This window comes from Mastomys coucha, unplaced genomic scaffold (assembly GCF_008632895.1).
Source record: "Mastomys coucha isolate ucsf_1 unplaced genomic scaffold, UCSF_Mcou_1 pScaffold9, whole genome shotgun sequence".
Lineage (NCBI taxonomy): Eukaryota > Metazoa > Chordata > Mammalia > Rodentia > Muridae > Mastomys > Mastomys coucha.
The window spans coordinates 2,650,277-2,669,574 of NW_022196915.1; the positions used below are offsets into that span (position 1 = coordinate 2,650,277).

Genomic DNA, 19,298 nt, shown 5'->3' on the forward strand with positions numbered 1-19,298 from the left:
GACTTTGATGGCATAACAAAGGCCGTAGCTGTGGCAACCTTTAATATTTTTGAGGACAGGAAGTTATTATATTGCTTCTTCATCTGTCCTGGAAATGGGAAGAAAATTGGGAGAAACGAGATCCAGTTCTCCTTCCCCCAGTTAACTGCTGCAGTTGTTTAGTCTTACTTGCAGTATTTTGAATTTGGTAAAGTTCTCATTTGTAGCAAACAGTAGTTAATACAGAATAGCAAACCCCACTGTGTTTATTGTTTTGTTTTGTCTTTAGAAAGGGACTTACATAGCTCAGGGCAGCCAAGTGCATTGGTCCTGAGTTTCTCATTCTCCATCTTTCACCTCCAAAGCATCTAAATGACAGAAGGGTACCACCAAGCCCACCAGAGAAACGAGCTTCCTCCTCACATCCCAAGACTGGGTCAGTTTAGGGGAATAAGTCCAGATTAAATTTTACAAAGCTGTGACCTTTACAGACAAGTGTGAGCTTAGAGAGCAGGATAAAGCCTTTCACGTGAACTTCTCTACCTCTCGAGACAGACACTTGCAAAGCGAATAACCTGGGTTTCAAGTGAAAAGGAAAATGGACACGGCAGGAAATGGACTTTGAGTCCGGCAGAGAACGAATCGGTCATGTGATGCATAGCAGGGCAGAAACTTTGGGCTGAAGAAGCTAAATGGGGGCTGCAGGGATTGGCCCTAAGGGCAGCAAGGAACTGGCAGGGTTTGTGGGCGGTTAGTACCCACGGATCGCTGGACTTTCTTAGAAGGCAAGAACCCCGCGGCTGGCAGCTGAGGAGGGGACACCCACTACAGAGTTGTAAAATTGTGTCTCAGAAGACATTTATTAAAATCCCCGTTTCTTATCAAATTATTTTTGGTATTCCTGTGGCTTGTCAGGGCCATGATTGCTTACCATGACTCTGTTCAAGCTGAGATTTCTTTCTCCTCCCTCTGAGTGGGTTCTCAGCTTTGGAGGCCCTGAATGAAGGCCTGAATTCTTGAGGAAATGCTCAGCGAGCATTTCTGTGCAATCCAGGCCTCTTTCTGTGCAATCCAGGGTCCTACCCAACTCATCCCTTCGCAGCTCTGCACCTAATGAGGCTGGAGAGCAAGCAAACCACAGTCCCACTCCTGCCTGAACCCCAAAGCAGGCAGAAAGCCCCAGATGTCACTGTTCCTGCCCTTGGTAGTCAGAACTTGCAACCTTCTCGTTTAAAGAGGTTTGAGCCGGATGGGGTTCAGATCTCGCATCATCTTTGTTTTCTTTAATTTGTGTTTGAGACAAGGTCTCTCTGTATGACCTTGGCTGTACTGCAGCTCACTATGTAGACCAGGCAGGCCTTGAACTCGGAGATCTGCCTGCTTGTATCTCCCAAGTGCTAGAATTAAAGGCATGGACCGCCATGCCCAGTAGACCATAAGGATAACGCAGGAAGCCAAGCATGAAAAGAGGATTCAGAGCAGCAGACTGACTGATGGTGTCAGGAGATCTTGGGGTGGGGTGGGGTGGGGGTAGGGAGGTTATCACACTTCCTGCTTAAGTGGAGAAACTTAGACCAAGCCACTTTCAGACAAGATCCTGATCTATTTAAAACCTGAGGTGACCGTCTTCCTTCCTCCAACATCTCAAATCTCAACTTTTTAAAGGCCAGCGAAGGGTTCTTTCAGATGGCTTTGTAACCATTCAGATGAATTCCACGCCCCTCCTCCACCCCACCTCGGCTCATTCTGAAGCTGAGCCTAGTGGAGCCTGTCAATCTTGCAAGGCCTGCCTTCTATTTACAGATCTACAATTGGCTACGAAAGGAATCTGTGCTTGGAGGAATGACCCAGAAGCACAAGACGATCTCCAGTCATAATGGAAAAATTAAGTCGTGAGCTCTCCTGTTATACTGACCATGGAATCGCAAGGCTCTCTGTGCCACCCGTAGGTTCAAGGGGCAACCTAGAAGATGTCGTAATGGTGAAATATCTGGCATATTTCAGTGATTGACGTGGGAACTGTGGCAGAACATTTGAAATGGAGGTTTTCTAGAGACTCGGAGATAGATAATTGCCGTAACCAGCCTGTGAAAGGCAACATTCGACATCAATACCTTGGCAAAGGCTTCCAGCCAACGTTTTTTTCTGATTAACCTTCATCAAAAACTCTCATATCTGAAATGATCTATTTAATTGATAGTTAACTGAATTTATATTAGAACATTTAAAGCATAAAAATGCCATTTAAGGATGAATTTATTGGCACTTACATGTAGCTTGAACTCTGAAGGAGATTCTCTTCAAGAGCTTCTAAATTAGTGATTCTCAGCCTTCCTAATGCTGCAACCTTTTAATAAAGTTCCTCATGTTGGGGTGACCCCAACCATAAAGTCATTTTCATTTCTACTTCATAACTGTAATTTTGCTACTACTATGAATTGTATAAATATCTATGTCTTAGGCAACCCCTGTGAAAGGGTCATTCACTCCCACAGGGGTCAAGACCCACAGGTCGAGAACCCATGTTTTAAATGCCTACCACTTTTACTGTTAAATTTGAACAATGTAAAAAGGAGTTTCATGCTTGTAGCGTCAAAGGTTTTCCATTTCCGGTCTTCCTCTCTGACACCAACTTCCCAGTTAAAAGCTGTCCAGCCTTTTTTTCCCTCAAAATTCTTTTTTAATTTAAAGAATGATAAATTTCCTAAGACTAGAATTGATAATCTTCATCATTTATCATGTATTTCCTCTGTGGAGGAAAGTGAATGGCCTTGCTTAATATGTAAAAAAGAAAGTAGTAAGATTTTCTTTCCTTTTCAGCTATGTCCCTGCTTAATGCGTTGACGGAAAAATAAGTGTGTGAAATCTAAAGACTATCGTTTTATTCTTGTGATTCATCAGAAAACAAAGACAAAATGGAAATATAAAACCAGGACAATCCTTGCTGGTTCTGGATGGTCCAAAATGAGGAGACCCCTCATTCATGACAGCCAACCCAGCAGAAGCCAGCGTTCTGGTCACTTATCTATTAAGAGAAAAGAAGGTTACATCCTATGCCAGGCCTTTCTGTTCCCACTGGACAGTTGATTCAAACCAGGGCTGCTAATCCAGTCCAAACTAACAGCTCAAGGTTAAGTAGATCCAGGGCAACGCCCCTCCCATGACTTGGTCTTGGGTTTTGGAATTCACCCTTTTCTGGCAATAAAATTTTATCGCTGATCTTCTGTTTCCCCTGTCCTAATTTGCAAACTCACCCATTTATCTGGACATTGACAGAATTCTATTATTTCCCTCTCTCTCTCTCTCTCTCTCTCTCTCTCTCTGTGTGTGTGTGTGTGTGTCTGTCTGTCTCTGTCTCTGTCTCTGTCTCTGTCTCTCTCTCTCTGTGTGTGTGTGTGTGTGTGTGTGTGTCTGTCTGTCTCTGTCTCTGTCTCTGTCTCTGTCTCTCTCTCTCTCTCTCTGTTGGGGGAGGGGGAAGATCATCTCTTGCTTTCGGAGTGACCCTGTGGTGCACTGAGATTTCAGAAGCCCCCATTCTTCTCTCCCTTCTGATGCTGTTACTTACTGAGTCATGTGGCTGAACAGCAGAAAATTATGTCCTACTTTAGAAAAACAATTGGTCCTTTTCACTGAAATATTTATTCAAAACGACACTCAGTTCACATGGTGGCTGTCGGTCTTCATTGAGTCTCTTTGAGAAGGTAACTTTGATTTTGCCACTTTGACCTCAAGTTATAGCTCACTAGGAGGGGACTTAGATTCCGATTAATGCTTCAAATCCAGAGCTCAGGGCTCTAAGAGGGGAACTTTTCTTCCTTAATCACACATTGCTACTGTTCATTTGAAAAATAATTTCTTCTGAATGGGCAAACCCCTATGCAAAAAGACTTTCTTTCCCCCTCTTTTGATGTGTGGAAATGGGAGAACACGGGGAAAAGGGCCAAGATGTTGCCACACTCGTGACTTCATCAAAAGCAACTCTATTTAGATAAAAAAAAAAAAAAATGAGTTTATGCCATGCCCATAGAGCAATTAATTCGGGAAAATGTCTGGAGTTACATAAAAACAAGAGAATCCAGGAGGCATCTGAATAGACACTGGTGACCCCAATAGAGCCTTCCAGGGATGTCTTTCTATTATTTACACTACATTCCCTTAGTGGCCCCTAATCCTGACTTCCAATATTTATACCAAACAATCCACAGGCACTGCTACAACCAACAGCTGGCTGGCATATCAATTTTCTTCCTTTAACATTAAAAGGAAAATAGAGTATTCTAACACTTAACAAAGTAAGGTTCTGGGGGCATTATGTTCAAAGGTTTTAAACACACACAGACACATGGACCCTCTCCCCCAACCTCTCTCTTTCTCTCTAAAAACCTAAGTAAGCTTACAAGGTTGAAGGTAGTTTTGTGGAATTCAGTCCCAGGCTTTCTTTCCTCTCTGCCCCTCTGTCTCCTCTGTGTTAAGAGCAAAGTTGAGCTGCACCTTTTCAAAACAGCCATTAGGTAAAATGGAAAACTAAGTCCCCGGGATTTAAGCTGTTACTTATGCAAAGGTGGTTCCCAGGGCTTTCCTTTCAAAAGCTCCAGCACGGTAAGACACAGATACTTACTAGAATTTCTTTTGAAAGAATGTTTTAGTTATCCTTAATCTCTGGAATCAACAGAAAGGACTGGGATTTCTTGGTTTGTGGACAACAGAGCTAGTCTGAGCCAGTCTGCGGGGTACCGGCAATATTGACACTTGACTCGTTCAGCTCCAAGTTGGAGTATGAGTTGAAACCCTAGCTGAAGCTGATTACAATGAACCCTGATTGCCTTGCTTACAAAAACAAGACACTGGAATTTCTGAAACCCTTTTGTCAAATGCTTTTATTTACTTTGTCTAATGCAGGTTTCTTTGATTAGCTAAACCTTGCTGTTATCAACAGTTTTTGCTTATCAGCTCACTCTAGGCGAGTGACACATTCAGCACCCGCTCTCCCCAGATAAAGCAAATCCCTTGTTTAACTTTTTCAAGAACAAACAAAGCTTTTCCCTCCACTCTTGAAACCTAATAGGCAAGTTAGGAAGGCTAATTGCAAAAGGGAGAATTTCTACAAGTAACTCTGCTCCACGGAATCTCTTTCCAAGACAGGTCTTCCCTTCTACTAAAACTGTTTCAGGACAATCCTCTCTAACAAGTCAAAGTTTCCCAGTCCCCAGTTCCCTAGAACCCCAACTAGAACGGTCACATCGATGGAATTGCTGTGGAAAGTAGGGCTTGAGGACATGCTAGTGACTGGAAAATATTTTCTAATGCTAAGTTTCTTTGCCTTCTCCAAAAAGAAAATTAATAATGAAGAGGACAGGGTATTTGGGGAGCCGATGACTATTAAGGCATTTCCTGGAGCGATATTCTCTGTGCCTGCATGGGGCTCTATGAATATTAAGTTGGACAGCCAGGCCATTGGCATCAAATAGTTATTGATTTTCCAGCTCCAAACCTGTTGATTTTCTGGCCCAAGAAGTAAGTCTCTCTTTTTTTTTTCTTGTCCTTTTTCCTAAGAAAAAGTTTCAAAGAGTCAGCTGACATGCTGCCCCTGCCCCCTCCTCTACTTTGCCTTTTGCCTCTCTCTTTAGACAAGCCACAATGTTGTTAGGAAAACTCAATTTCTCCCAGTTAAACTTTGACCTCTTTGAAAACAAAGATTTAAAATGTCATTTTCAGGCTAATGCTCCAATGAATTGTCAAATCAAGTACTAAAAACATTTTGATAGATAGATGAGCCATTTATCTAAATCACTGTCAGGGTGCGAAGCATCCTGCAGTCTCCCACCACAGCCGGCTGTATGTAAGATTGCCCAGGACTCCTGGTCATTTCTCAGGCCTACAGCTGAGCTACTGTTGACCGATGAAGCCGAAGCACCATGTCAGCATCAGATAACCAAACAGTCAATATTGTTTTTGAAAACGACGCTACCCCATTTAGATTTCTTTTCCTTTAACTCAAGTCCAGGCTCCTGACTGAATTGTAAGATATGGAAATAATGAATGGCCAGCCCGAGGGGTGTTGGTGACCGGGAGTTCCCTAGCAAAACAGCAACTTCTTAGACCAACAAAGTGACTCGGAGAGGTGGCAGTGGGGTCATCCCTAAGACATATTGCCTTTGCTCAGCAAAGGGAACAAGGAAGGCAGCATCCTGCGCTATCCTGCCGGGTGCATTATGAACTCCGATCAACCGCCTTCATGAGGTTGCATTCCTTGAAGGGACCATGTCATATTTTAATTAGTTCGCACTGTTGAAATAAGGGAGAAGTGTGACTGAGCTCGTAGCTAATCCCAGCAAAGTTAAATCCTCTCTCTATCCTTTACACAAATTGCATGGAGTATCAGATTGCACTACTTGAAGAATGTTTCAAAGTCCGTGGTCACCTTCTATTTTCCCCTTCCTTCCGTACATATAAAAAAACAAAAACAAAAACAAAAAACACCTATCTTCGAGAAAGAATAGGGTGGTAAGGAACAGCAGGGTCGCAGGAGGCGTTTCTAGAAAACCTCTACGAGGGAATTTCAGCAGAGATGGAATCCATATGCATGGCAGCCTATCACACCCCTTCAGCATTAAATCATTAAACCCTTTGTCTTGCCACCATTGCACTTTATTCCAGTGTCTTTATTGCATGCAAGAGAGACATTTTTTTTTTCTTGGTAAAAGAAAGGAAAAAAAAAATAATAAACCTACATTGAGCAGTATGCCGGTGCTGCCATTCGGCCTGGGTGAATCCACTGAGGCAGGCTTTGAGAGCCTTTTCCTGCAGCATGCAGGAGGACGGGCTCGCGGTGTAGAAATCCAGGATCTGCCCGGGACTCACTGACAGAACATCCATACAGTCAAACATGATCTCTCCGCACCGCGCTCTGCAAAAGTGCTTATCCTCTAGGTGTGGAGGCGAGCCGCACAGAAAAGTCCACGAACTCCATCAAACTCTGCCCCTTTTTTGGCACGTAGGCTGTTGGTCTTTTTCCCAGCCCCGAATCATGAATTATGACAGACAAGCCAGCTAAAAGCCTGTAATTGATCCAAATGATCATTTACCATTTTCCAGGCTCGCTCGGCCGATCCAGCCGGGGCGGGGGTTCCCGCACCGATCCCAAGTTCTCCCTTCCAGGCGACGCCCGCGCAGGCCTCCGGGAGCGCGCGGGTCCTACCCCGCCGGTGCCCAGACGCGCCCTGCCCGGGTGGCTCGCGTCCTCGGCATCCCAGTCCTGCGGCCGCAGCGCACGGGAACTCTGGTTCCCCCCCTTTGGCAAAGAATAGACCCTCCTGCCTCGGAGCAGCTCACTTCCTACCACTTCTGTCACACGGAATGAAAGATTGAATTGCCTAATATATGCGAGTGAACTTTCGGTGAACCCTTCCCGGGCTGCTAACCTTCAAATGACCCAACCAGTCTGACATCACCAACTCCCAGGATTCTCACAGCGCTTAAAAACTCCCAGCAGCCCTGCAAGAGCCGGCAGCCAGCGAGGCAGCGGCCAGCCGCGCGGTGCTCCCCACGGCTCAGCGTGCAAACAATGCCAGGAGCGCAGGGAGGAGCGGGAGCGCGGCTGCGGTTTGCGCCTTTTCATTTGCCCGGCTCTGGCGGGGAGACCCTCGCCCTCAGCCCGCCTCTGAAATTCCTCCCTGCTCTGCTGTTCCTGGCCAAGCCCTTGCAACTTAGGTATCTTTCCACTCCTGTAAAAGCACTCTGCAAGCCCCGAACTGCCCATCAGGAGCCCCGCCACCGCTCGCAGAAGGAAGCCTCTCTGGCCGGGAAACTTTCCATTGCGCCTGCAGTCTTTATTCCTTCTTCATCGTCTTTTATTTATTTTTTTTCCTTCCTTTTTCTCACTCTTGCAGGCTCTTGCTGAGCTCGCTGAAGGGGTTGTCCTGGCTCCGGAGGGGAGAGAAAAGTCCCTTCTGGGATCTACTTAGATTTAAAAATCCCCTGCAGGCAGAAACACCTGGAGCAGTCACAGATTAGTTGCACCAAACTCTGTTTCTTCTTTCTCCTTGATCTTCTTTCTATCCACGCCCCCATCCCTTCTCTGTTGCCAGTCTCTCTCTCACAAACACAGAAATAAAGTGAGAGGCAGAACAGAGAGACCGAGGGTGGTGTGTGTGTGTGTGTGTGTGTGTGTGTGTGTGTGTATGTGTGGAGAGAGAGAGAGAAACAGAGACAGTGGGGGGGGAGGGAGAGAGGAGGAATTTTAGATTTTAGATTCTGGTTGGTGAAAACAGTATCTGCCACTGGCCATCTGTGTGTCTGGGAAAATACTGATTTTCTCTAGGACTCAGTTTCCTCATCTGTATACCATCCACAGAATGTAAGTAACTGCCTGTAACTTCTCAATAAATACACAGAAGGAATATTAGCAGTATCTCAGCCTCCTGTTTCTAGCTGTGGGACTTTTGCCAGGGACACCGGGACCTACCTGAGGCTACAGGGTCCAGAGGTTGGTAGATCTGTGTTCCCTCTGAACTCACACCAACCCACAGTCCATGCACAGGGAGTGTGTTGGTGGCCTCTTCATCAGGCACAGGTTCCCACACATAACTTAATGTATATTTTGAAAACCGGGTATGAGGGTTTTATAATTCTGAAAGCTAGGCTTGGCTCAGACCACCCTTGTCTAATCACACCTGTTAAACAAACAAACAAACAAAAACAAAGTTCAGATAAGAGGATTTCTCTTCTCTTTTTTTAAACTGGTTACACTGACTCAGCCCATGGGATGGATCAGAATTTTTTTTTTTTAGTTGTTCTCAAAAACCCAGAGGCAATTGGTATAGATGCAGCCAAGCAGCCAGCATTTCAAAAGGGAAGCCACCTGCAGCTTCTCCTGCTGGATGCAGGACACCAGAAAGAAGATGCCAGGCAGGGCCAACCCTCCCCCCCCCCTTCCTTCTCTGCCTACCTGGGAATTCTCCCATATTAGGCTGGCAAGGAGATGAGTGGAGAAGCCTGGACTCCCATCCTCTTTTGCTGAGAGGAATGGACACCAACACATAGGGGAGCCTGTCAGGTACACCCACTCTTGCTGAAATGCAGCTCTGACTAGTTTGCTGTTATTTGGCTGTCCTGGCACAGGATGGGAGCATGCGGCACACTCCCTCATGGAGGCAGAGTCCCTAGGAAGGTACCCTATACTTGCAGCTTAGGAAGCTCGGAGTGCTAGAAGGGAGAGACCTCACTGGAAGTACATGCTGTTTTGCTCTCATTTCTGTAGCTGTCCATTTTTTAACGGGTTTATTATTAGAAAGCCGTCGACTTCAAAGACAACACACATCCAAAATGAGGGAGCACATGAGAATTTACAAAATGACCACTTAAACCACCAGTGAACAATTGTAAAGATACAAAACGCTGGGCTATATGTGACATTCTGCTTGGTCCAAGAGACTTACTGGCCCAGAATACTTCCTTAAGGTTCTGGGTTCCCTGGAAACAGAGCCATGGACACCCAGTACTGGAGGTGGATGAATAGGTATGGAGAAAGGGGGAGAGGAACTGAATGAAACTGAAATATAATGTAAGTTAGAGGTGAGAAAGCTTGGCACCATGGCAGACACCTGTGTCTCAGGTGCCCTCTCTCCAGGAGGCTGCTGCACCTCCTGGCTGAAATTGCTGATCAGGGTCCCAAAGTGCAGGGAGGCAGTGGTCACAGGAGAGAGAGGAGGAGTCCAGGTTCTTCAAAATGTCCTCCACAATATTCCTCCTCTATGTGCTTGTGCTAAAATTCCTTTTCTTCAGGAGACCTAAGCCCTATCTAACCCTTCTCCTTAAACCTATGGTTCCAAGGACAGAGGTCAGTACTACTTAGAGGTCACTCTGGGGAACTTTTTTGAGTTTACTGGGCTTTCTTACAAAGCACAGTTGAGAAGTCACCGATACAGGTGTGTGTGGGTGCTCCTCCCCCAACTAGCCACACTTGGAAAGTGTGTATCTCAGCAGAGATGACAGCTTCCCACAGCTTTGTAGATGGGGACCATATCCCCTCTAGAGTTAAGCCCTTCCCCAGGCCATGGGCAATTAAGGCAGAGTTGAGCACAGCAGGTGGTGGGGAAGGTGTCACCCCCCTCAGCTTTTCCTGGGGTGGGGCAGTATTAACAAGCAACAAGCCCTGCTAGGATTACCCTTTTGCAAAGGGACACAGCTGAACTCCCCAAGATAGCAGTTCCTTGTCTGAGAGGATCTAGTCTCTAGCAAGGCTCTCTGTGGCTGTGGTGTGGTGTGTGCCTGCGATTGGGGAATTTCTTTCTTTGCACAAGGATAATTCAGATTTATAATCACCTCGAGATTCTTTTAATTGTAGGGAAATGAACTTGATCAGTATTTAAATCTGTGTGGATGGGATATTATGGACTCCTTATAATGCAATGGGACTCACTAGTCAGTGAATCATTTCTCATCATGGATTAATTACACCAGTGGCAGGCATTGAGGCTCTTAGGAAGTGCTAATTCAAAAGCAGACTCAAGTTAGCCACATTTGTTATCTTTGTTTTTTTTTGGTCAGTAAATCTTCTTCTCTCACCTTTTGAAAACACGATTCTTCCCTGAAGTCTTTCTTTTAAATAGAAGTTAGGAAAGCGCCAATGAACATAATCTATAAGTACATGCTCCGGTATGATAGTGACTAATGAACACGACAGAGAGTAAAAACTGAGCTAATTTGTTCACGATGAAGTGTAAATGAGTGATGTCACTTTAAACCTGATTTACATAGCTAGAAAGAACCATCCCAATGCTGATGCTCCTCCACAGGGCACCTGTTCTAACAGGGAGCCCCTCTTCTATTTTCTCTACTTGATCAATGGTCTAATGAACAACAAGCAAAAACAAACAAACCCAAATCCCCAAAAGTTTGAGAGTCAAATTCATTTTGTTGGAGAGTCACTGTGTGTTTGTCAGTGTGACACAGCACATTTGAAAACCACAATCATAAAACAGGAATTTATAGCCAGGGTTCAGGGTCTACATCTGTTTCTCTGGTTTTGAAGCAGCAATTACCCACTGGACAATCCTAACTGAAATGCCATGAATCACGCTCGACAAACATGTCGGAGCCAAAGAGTTTCCTGAAGGAAAACCGTGTCTGGAAAAAAAAAAAAAAAAAGAACTGTTTCTGAATGCACGTAGCCTGCTTTGCTCATGGCTGCTCACACACACACACCCTCACGAACACTAAGTTCCTCCTGGTTCAAATGTACCCACATGGCCACAGCGTGTAAAATCCCACCTACGCTGCAGCAGAGCATGTTGTTTTAAAAAGACACATCTAGCTTTTTTTTTTTATTTTAATGACTTTTGTTTTTTATTTGAGTTATTTTTCCTTTTAGGGCATTCGTGGCATGTTACTGTTGGAGGAATAACGGCCTGGATTTGATCCCCAGCACCATATAAATAGGGCATGGTGACACATACCTGTAATCTTGGCACTTGGGACATAGAGGCAGCAGAGTGGGAGTCCAAACTTCCTCAGCTTCAAATGGACTCGGGCACTAAGTTGGGATACATGAGACCCTCTCCCCAAATCAAAGCCAGAAAGTGTTTTCCTGTTAGCTACCTAAGCCCTCTCAGATTGGATTGTTCCCTTTTCAATCTAGTTCTGTGGGAAGAGGATACACCAGGGCTGTGTCAGAACTCAGTGGTACAGGTGTGCCTGGCATCTCTTGGATTCCACATTCATCACTGAGAAAAAAAGAGAAGGCACCTATTGAGCAATACCTGCCTCTTCAGGGAAGCTGAGGCGGGAGTGTGGACAGCACAGGATGAACACCAGGGCTTTGCCGCCAGCCATGCTGGTTTTCCAAGGCTTTGCCTGGCAACTCACCAAAGCCTCTGGCTAGTCGGCTGCTCTGAACACCTGCTGATGCTCCAGAGTGCATGCAAATGAATACTGTGTTTGCAACTGCATTAAATGGAAATTTATTTACACAACCTGGCTGTGGACTAGAACTGGCCACATCTGTACCCTTGTCTCTACCCTGGGTTCTCAGTACTTCAGAATTTAACTAAACTCTGTATCACCTTGTCTCTATTGGTCTAAGGTATAATACACATGAAGGCTTTTGTATGTTTTGTTTCTCCTTTTTCAGTGCTGGGATGAACCCCAAGGCCTGAAGAGCACTACTGAGTCATACTCTAAACCCATACCTCAAGCACGCCAAGCAAGCATGGATCGTGAACCCGTTTTTTCACTGAAGCCCCATACTCCAGTGTTGTTAAGACCTTCAATTTCCTTCTTCTTTGAAAACACTGTTCAGTTCAATTTGTCCACACCATGAATCATGGGGCATTTATTATGTCTTTTGTCCAGAGTATTTACAATGTGTCACCCAGACTCATCTTTGTTTCTCGGCACAGTATCTTTCTTCTTTGCTCTCAGTTACCTCTCTGAATTGCTCACAGCTTTCCCACCTTTGGAACACACACTCCAGCTGAGCACACTGACATTGCCTGAAACTTCAGCATCCTAAAAGCTGGGGCAGGAAGACTGGGAGGTTGAGGCTCCTCAGGGATACAATGCAAGCCCTTGTCTTAAAAACCAGCCAACAACAACACAACCCTGAGTTCCTGTTCTCTCCTGTGCACCAACCCTGCTTTCTACCCTTTCATTTTCACACATTTCATTTCACTTGTAGGACAGCAGCATCAGGGAGATGCTGTGCACCAACCCTGCTTTCTACCCTTTTATTTTCACAGACACTTTATAGGACAGCAGCATCAGGGAGATAAAGAATGGCTTAGTCAGGGCCAGCCTAGGGTCTTACCTGGCTGAGGCTTGCTTATAGCTTCTTAGTATTGTTTTGTGTGGTGGTTTGAATAGCCATGACCCCCATAGACTTATGTGTTTGAATGCTTGGCCTATAAGGAATTGCTCACTTAGGAAGTGCGGCCTTGTTAGAGTAGGTATGGCCTTGTGGGAGGAAGTGTGTCACTGCGGAGGTGAGCATTGAGATCTCAATATGCTCAAGCTAGGCCTAGTGTGGCAATCTCCTTCTGCTGCCTGCGGATCAAACCATAGAACTCTCAGCCCCTCCAGCACCTGTCTGCCTGCATGATGCCATGCTTCCCATTATGACAATAATGGACAAAACCTCTGAAGTATAAGCCAGACCTAATTAGATGTTTTCCTTTATAGGAGTTGTCGTGGCCATGGTGTCTCTTCATAGCAATGAATCACTAATGAAGACACTCTGCTTGATTTTATTTTATATTTTTGGGGTGTGTCTCAATTCAATATTTTCCAATGAGCTAAAATGAGACAAGCCACTTAGACAGGTGAATGATCAAAAGCAGAGCTCAATTCTTCTAAATGATGGAATGGCGTGCGACATTTCAGAATCTAGGAAACAATCAAGGACACGTCTCAGTTGCTTCCGACCCTCCTAGCTCAGCACGACTTCTTCAGAGACCATGTGAGTGACCCAAGTAGTCCTTGGTCCTTTAACTTAATTTACTGCTTAATTCAACTGAAACTATTAAAAACTCTGTCCCTCTGTAACTTAGATGCATCTCATGCACTGGAAAGTCACAGCCAGTGCCTGGCATGTGAACAGAACAGTACAAATATAAGACAACGTTGTTCAGAGTTCTGTCAGGGTCAGGCAAATGGTCAGGGAGGCAGTGCTGAGACGAAGGCACTGAGTTTAGACACTGGGCGAAACTTAGCTTTGCCTCTTCATGGCTGTCTGACCCCAAGTCAGTGAGGTCACTTACTTTCTCTCTGTAGGCTCACCTCTCTCACCTATTCAATGCAGTCTAAAGTGATTCACCATCGAGGACTGGCTCATGAACAAATGAGCTATGACTTAGAACGTCGTATGGCATACAGTATAACTTCGAAAATGCCAGGATGGGATCTGCCTGGAGAGAGTACAGCCAGGAGCACATTGCCCGATCCTACCCAGAATGTGGGATGAAGGGATAATTCTGTCAGAGTAGACATTTCAACCTCATGTTTAGGCTAGTGAGGACATTTCTGGGAGTTTCTGCACATGCCTGTTCAGTATGTTATGTGCTGAGGAAGTCTTTGTGAATGGAGTCTCTAACCTATGAGGTCTCATCTTAATCGGTTTTATTGTGGTGCAAACCAGAAGCATTCGGGAGAAGCTATACCTTCAACTTTAAATTTTGATTCTCCTGCACCCCTGGACTAGCAATGTGTAGTAAGATACTTTTCTGAGACAAGTGTTTGTTATGTAGTCCAGGCTGGCCTGAGCTCATGATCCTTCTGCCCTCTACCTTCCAAGTGCTGGCATGACAGATGGGTGCCCTATGTTGGCTTGGCAACACTCTCTCTTCCTGTGCAGGACAGTAGAGACATGCCACAGCTTTGCATTCGGTACAGATCGTGAGGAAAACAATGACCTCTGCCTTGTGCTAAGTTGCTAAGCTATGGAGACCAGGATGTGAGTTGTCTGAAGTGTATTCCTGAGACACTGTATTTTCAATTGATAGCAGCTTCAACAGGAGACAGTTCCACTGAAATCAGTGAATGCTTACATTATATGGTTTCTTTTATTTACAGCATAGACCATGAGTCAGAATGGCAATGAGATATTTGAGAGTCTGCCATACTTCTATAGGAGGCAGAAAATAGATTACAGAACTTGCTGTATTCTGCAGAAGGTGTGTTCTGTCTCAGGAACTTAACACCAATTATAGTAAATTAAATGGAAATAATATTTATAAAAATAGAAGATTAACTTTATTTTTCTATCTCGTTTCTCTTTCAATTCATCCATTATCCATCTAGTCCACATCCTAATTTATCTGACCATCTCAGCCATCTTTTCATTCATTTGCCCAACTGTGATGGCTATTCTTGGTTGTCAACTTGACTACATGGAAATAACTAAAATCCAAAAATGGGATTTTTTTCTTAATTAGGTCACTTGGAATGGGAAAAGCCGCTTCTAATCTGGATCTTTTAAGGTGGAAAGATATACCTTTAATCTGGGACATACCTTCTTCTGAAGCCTATATAAAGAACATGGAGGAAGGAAGCTTGCCTCCTCTATCAGCTTGCTATCACTCTTGCTAGCAAGTGCATTGTTCACTGGCAGTACAACCTACTTCTTTGGGATTCCAGCATGTACTGAAGACTAGCTGAGATATCCAACCTTGTGGACTGAACAACTACAGGATTCTTGGACCTTCTGTTGATTGTTAGACTAGTTGAGCACAACCTGTAAGCACATATGTGTGTGTGTATGCATATATATACATATATATATACATATATATATGATATATATATACATCATATATATATATGTGTATATATATATATATATACATATATATATATGTATATATATATACACATCTTTGTTTCTCTAAAGAACCCTAACTAATTCACCTGATATTTACCCACCAATGTGTGGTCCATTTATCCACCCATTCACTCATTTATTTATCCATCCATCCATCCATCCATCCATCCATCCATCCATCCATCATTTTCTCATGATCTAATCCCCAGGGATAAGACAGAATGCTTTTAAGAAGATAGCATGTAAGACTGCCAGCAAGACTTCTCAGATCACGCTCTTACACCTTTATAGAATACTTTCGAAGGATTTTCTGAAAAGATATGGAGGCAGAAGCAAGGCTAAAGGCATTGGTTCCAGGGATTTAGTTAAACAAGATTGATAAGTCAGGCCATGATAGAGAGGGCCCAAAGATCTAACAGAGTGTCCCAGGATCTATTCTAATGAAGTCAGTTCTGTTGAAAACACAAGAGATTCTGACTAGAGGCAAGGATTTCCTTCAGACACTGCTGGGAGTAGGGTATCAAAAGTACAAATACTTCAGTGAAGGGTACAGAGAGAATGGAACTAAAATTCACTCTAGTGTCTGACAGAGAAAAGAGCAAATAAAAAAATCCCAAGGTGATTGAGTGAGACCTGTCAGAGTACAGCAAAAGTTGTACAGAAATTCCCAGGGAGGTTCTGTTGGGGAAATGATGATGGGTGTGGAGTCATGTTACAGTCACACACAGAACATTAACACAGAGTGCACTTTCTGGTGAAAAAAAAAAGAGAGAGAGAACGTTTTCTCTCTTTGTTCAGACAGCAGGTATAAAGCAACCTTCCTTATACACCTCAGGCTAGAGGGTGGAAACCTTTTGGGAGGATTGTGCTATGGCTTCTAAAGTTGGCTTGGGGTCTGTGGTGGTTTGAATAAGAGTGGCCCTGATAGGCTCATGTATTTGAATGCTTAGTCATTAAAGAGTGGCACTACTTGAGAAGGATTTGGAGGTGTGGTCTTGTTGGAGGAAGTGTGCCCCTGGGGATGAGGTTTTAAAGGGCCAAGTCAGGCTCAGTGGCCTTCTCTCTTTCTGCTGCTTGTGGATCCAGATATAGAACTCTTGGCTCCTTCAGCTCCATGCCTGCCTGCCTGCCACTAGGCTTCTCACCATGAGGATAATGCACTAAGCCTCAGAAAATGTGAACAAGTCCAATTAAATCCTTTCTTTTGTAAGAACTGCCATCTGGTAACTCTTTCATCTGGGGCTGGTCACTTCCATGAGGACATAGGGAGCTAGATGTGGATGACAAGGGCAAAGATTCAGGCAGGCCCTTCAAGCCCTGTGTTTGAAACAGGTTGGACTTTGGGCTTCCCCTTGTTCTTTCCGAATCCAGTTCCAGCAGCAAGTGCACTGAGGGAAACAACCCTCACCCCTAGTACTGATAGCTCAGGGCACACTTCCCAGTATCTTGGCATTCAAAAGACATGAGCTAGCAGAGCAAGAAGCCCTATCTCCCCACCTTTCACTTTTTTCCAAGAAGCAGGTCCTAAGACCCTCATTTCAGAGATACCTTCGCTATACCCAGAGGAATGGAGCTGGAGATAGAGGAATAAAGAAAAGAATCTGAATACACAGGATGTCCAGAATTCTTCCTAGACCAATCCCAGAGGAGCAAACTCAGTGTGCCACACTCCACACACCGCCAGCTCTCTTTGGCCAGCTGGAGGACATAGAGGCTCAGACACCTTGTTATAGCTTCAATTTGCAGACACTCATATCACACAGAACTTACAAGTAGTACACCTTTTTACTGTGAATTTCTGTTGTGAAGTCCACAGCCATGCAAGGCTCTGCATGGATCCCACAGATGGGAACAGTGGCCAGGAGAGGGCCAAGCCATAGGTGGCAAGCAAGACCTGAGTCCTAGACAGTCCCTGTGAAACAGCTGTTCTCAAAACCTGGGTCGCTTACCTCTAACTCTAGAGAATGAAGTGAGAGACCAGTGAGGGGCCACATTTATGCACCATATTTTTGGGTACTTCTAGACTATATACTCATCAGAATTCCTTTCATGTGTTTCAACAATTTTGAAGAAAGAAAAGATGTCTTTGGTATTTTCCATGGTGTTACCTAAAACCCAGAAGCTTCACCTTGTGTGGAGCATCTGTGCACCTGCCTGTGGTCTGCACTCTTGTCTCCCATCCTGTAGATATTGCCCATAGAAAAAGTGCCTAGAGAAAAGTGGCCAGAGTTTCTTTCTGCGTCTATGTGTTCTTCAAGCTAAATATGGCAAAGCCCCAGAGGAAACCTCACTTTGAGTGGCAAACATTCTTCTGGGCCAGGTTCTAGGTTTGGATGGGTGCTGGCTTTCTGGGATACATTTGGAGGCTCTATAGAACCCTACTTAATCACCAAATGTTTGAGATATTTTGTAACCAGTCTACAGGAAAAGGATGAGTTTGCTCAACCCTGCTTTGCTTTCTATCCCTGTGAAAATCAATATATATCCAAAAGCAACTTGAAGGGGAAATAATTTATTTTAGCCTATAGGTTATAGTCTACTGTTAAGGGACACTAAGGTAGGAACTTAAGGCAGGAGCATAAAGCAGAAACCATGGAGGGAATCTGCTGACTAGCTTGCTCCCAGGTTTAAGGTCACTCTTTTTCTTACACAGCCCAAACCCACCTGTCTAAGGATGCTATTACCCACAGTGGGCTGGGCTCTGTTACATCAATTAGAAACTGAGAAGTAAGTCCTTGCAGAATCACCAGTGTATGTGTTAGAGTTTGAATCTGGAGTGCTCACCCCAGAAGCACGGTTTGTAAGTTTGGTCTCCAGCATGTGCTGCTTGTTTGAAGGCTGTGGAGGCTAGAGGAGGCTCCTGGCTCAGGAAGTAAACTTTTCGGGTTGGGACTTTGACTGTGACACCATACTTGCTTTCAACCTGTTGCTTCCTGGTCCATGCCACATGAACAGCTTCCCTCCCAAGTTACCACCATCATGAATGGGACCACTCCACATGCCTTCTCCACTACAATGGAAACTGTGGGTCCAAATAAATCCTTATGTGGCTTTGTCCGGTGTTTGGTCACAGTGACATAGAAGTCAGCAACATCCCAGCCAAGGGGGCTACCTGGATGATTCTCTTGGCCAGGGCTGACAGACTCCAATGGTTATAAAACAAAGTTTTCCTGGAGCCCAGGAAAAGAACTTTCATCTGTTTATAGATTTTCTATGGCTGCTGCTGTACAGCAAAGTTGAGCGATTACAGCACAGACAATGAGTCCCCAAAAGCTTTGCAGATTTATAATCTGTGCCTTTATATGGAGGAGGTTGCAGAGTATAAGTGTCAACTACTACACATCTAGCAGAGTTTGAAGGAGTCCACTGTGTGTATCTCATCCAGGCTTTCTTTTGTCTGAAATTCTCATTGCAGTGACATGCAAACTGTCTGCAACTATTTTTCCAAATGCCAAAATACATTTCTTTTTGCTCTACAGTGGTCTTTGCTTAGATATGAATGCCATTACTCTACTACTTCTTAAAACCCCATTTTGAATGTTAACCTAGAGACAATGATTCTAATTAAAATAAGAGTCTAACTCTTACTCATGACTGTGCCTTTTGCTGGGCATGATTTAAGTTTTTGTACTTTCTGCTGACTGACTGTAAAGACTGGCTGCCTGAAAGAGTGAATGAATGGCAAGGGGGCTCCCTGCGGGTATTGATTATCAGAGCTATGGTTTAGTTGAAGGAAAAAATTGGTTAAAACTCAGCAATCTCCTTGCATTAGTCTCCTGGGATTAAAGGTGTATGCTACCTTGCCTAGGCCTAAGCTTTTCATAGCCACTATGCCCCAAGATCTCCATGTGAAGATCCAGGTCAGAAATCTGTGTCTTCTAGTCTCAAGATCTGGATCACAGGTGAGCCCTCCAATTCTGGATTGTAGTTCATTCCAGATATAGTCAAGTTGACAATCAGGAATAGCTATTACACTGTCTCAAAAATATTGTGGGCAGCCTCTGAG

General features: G+C 44.5%; 1 protein-coding gene across 5 annotated transcripts in view; it reads right to left on the reverse strand.

The window, feature by feature from the left end:
* Rarb (retinoic acid receptor beta) overlaps nt 1–19,298 on the reverse strand; it is a 632,162-nt gene that overhangs the window by 124,851 nt on the left and 488,013 nt on the right. The window contains exon 1 of one of the 5 annotated variants that reach the window (XM_031361098.1): nt 7,065–7,643. The exons of 3 other annotated variants lie outside the window; for them this stretch is intronic. Coding sequence is in view for 1 of the 2 variants with exons in the window: in XM_031361097.1 (XP_031216957.1) it covers nt 6,711–6,867 (157 nt within the window). In the remaining variant the exon portion in view is untranslated. Of the gene's footprint in view, nt 1–6,710; nt 7,644–19,298 lie in introns of those variants that run through there. One more of the 5 variants, XM_031361097.1, reaches the window with a different exon arrangement.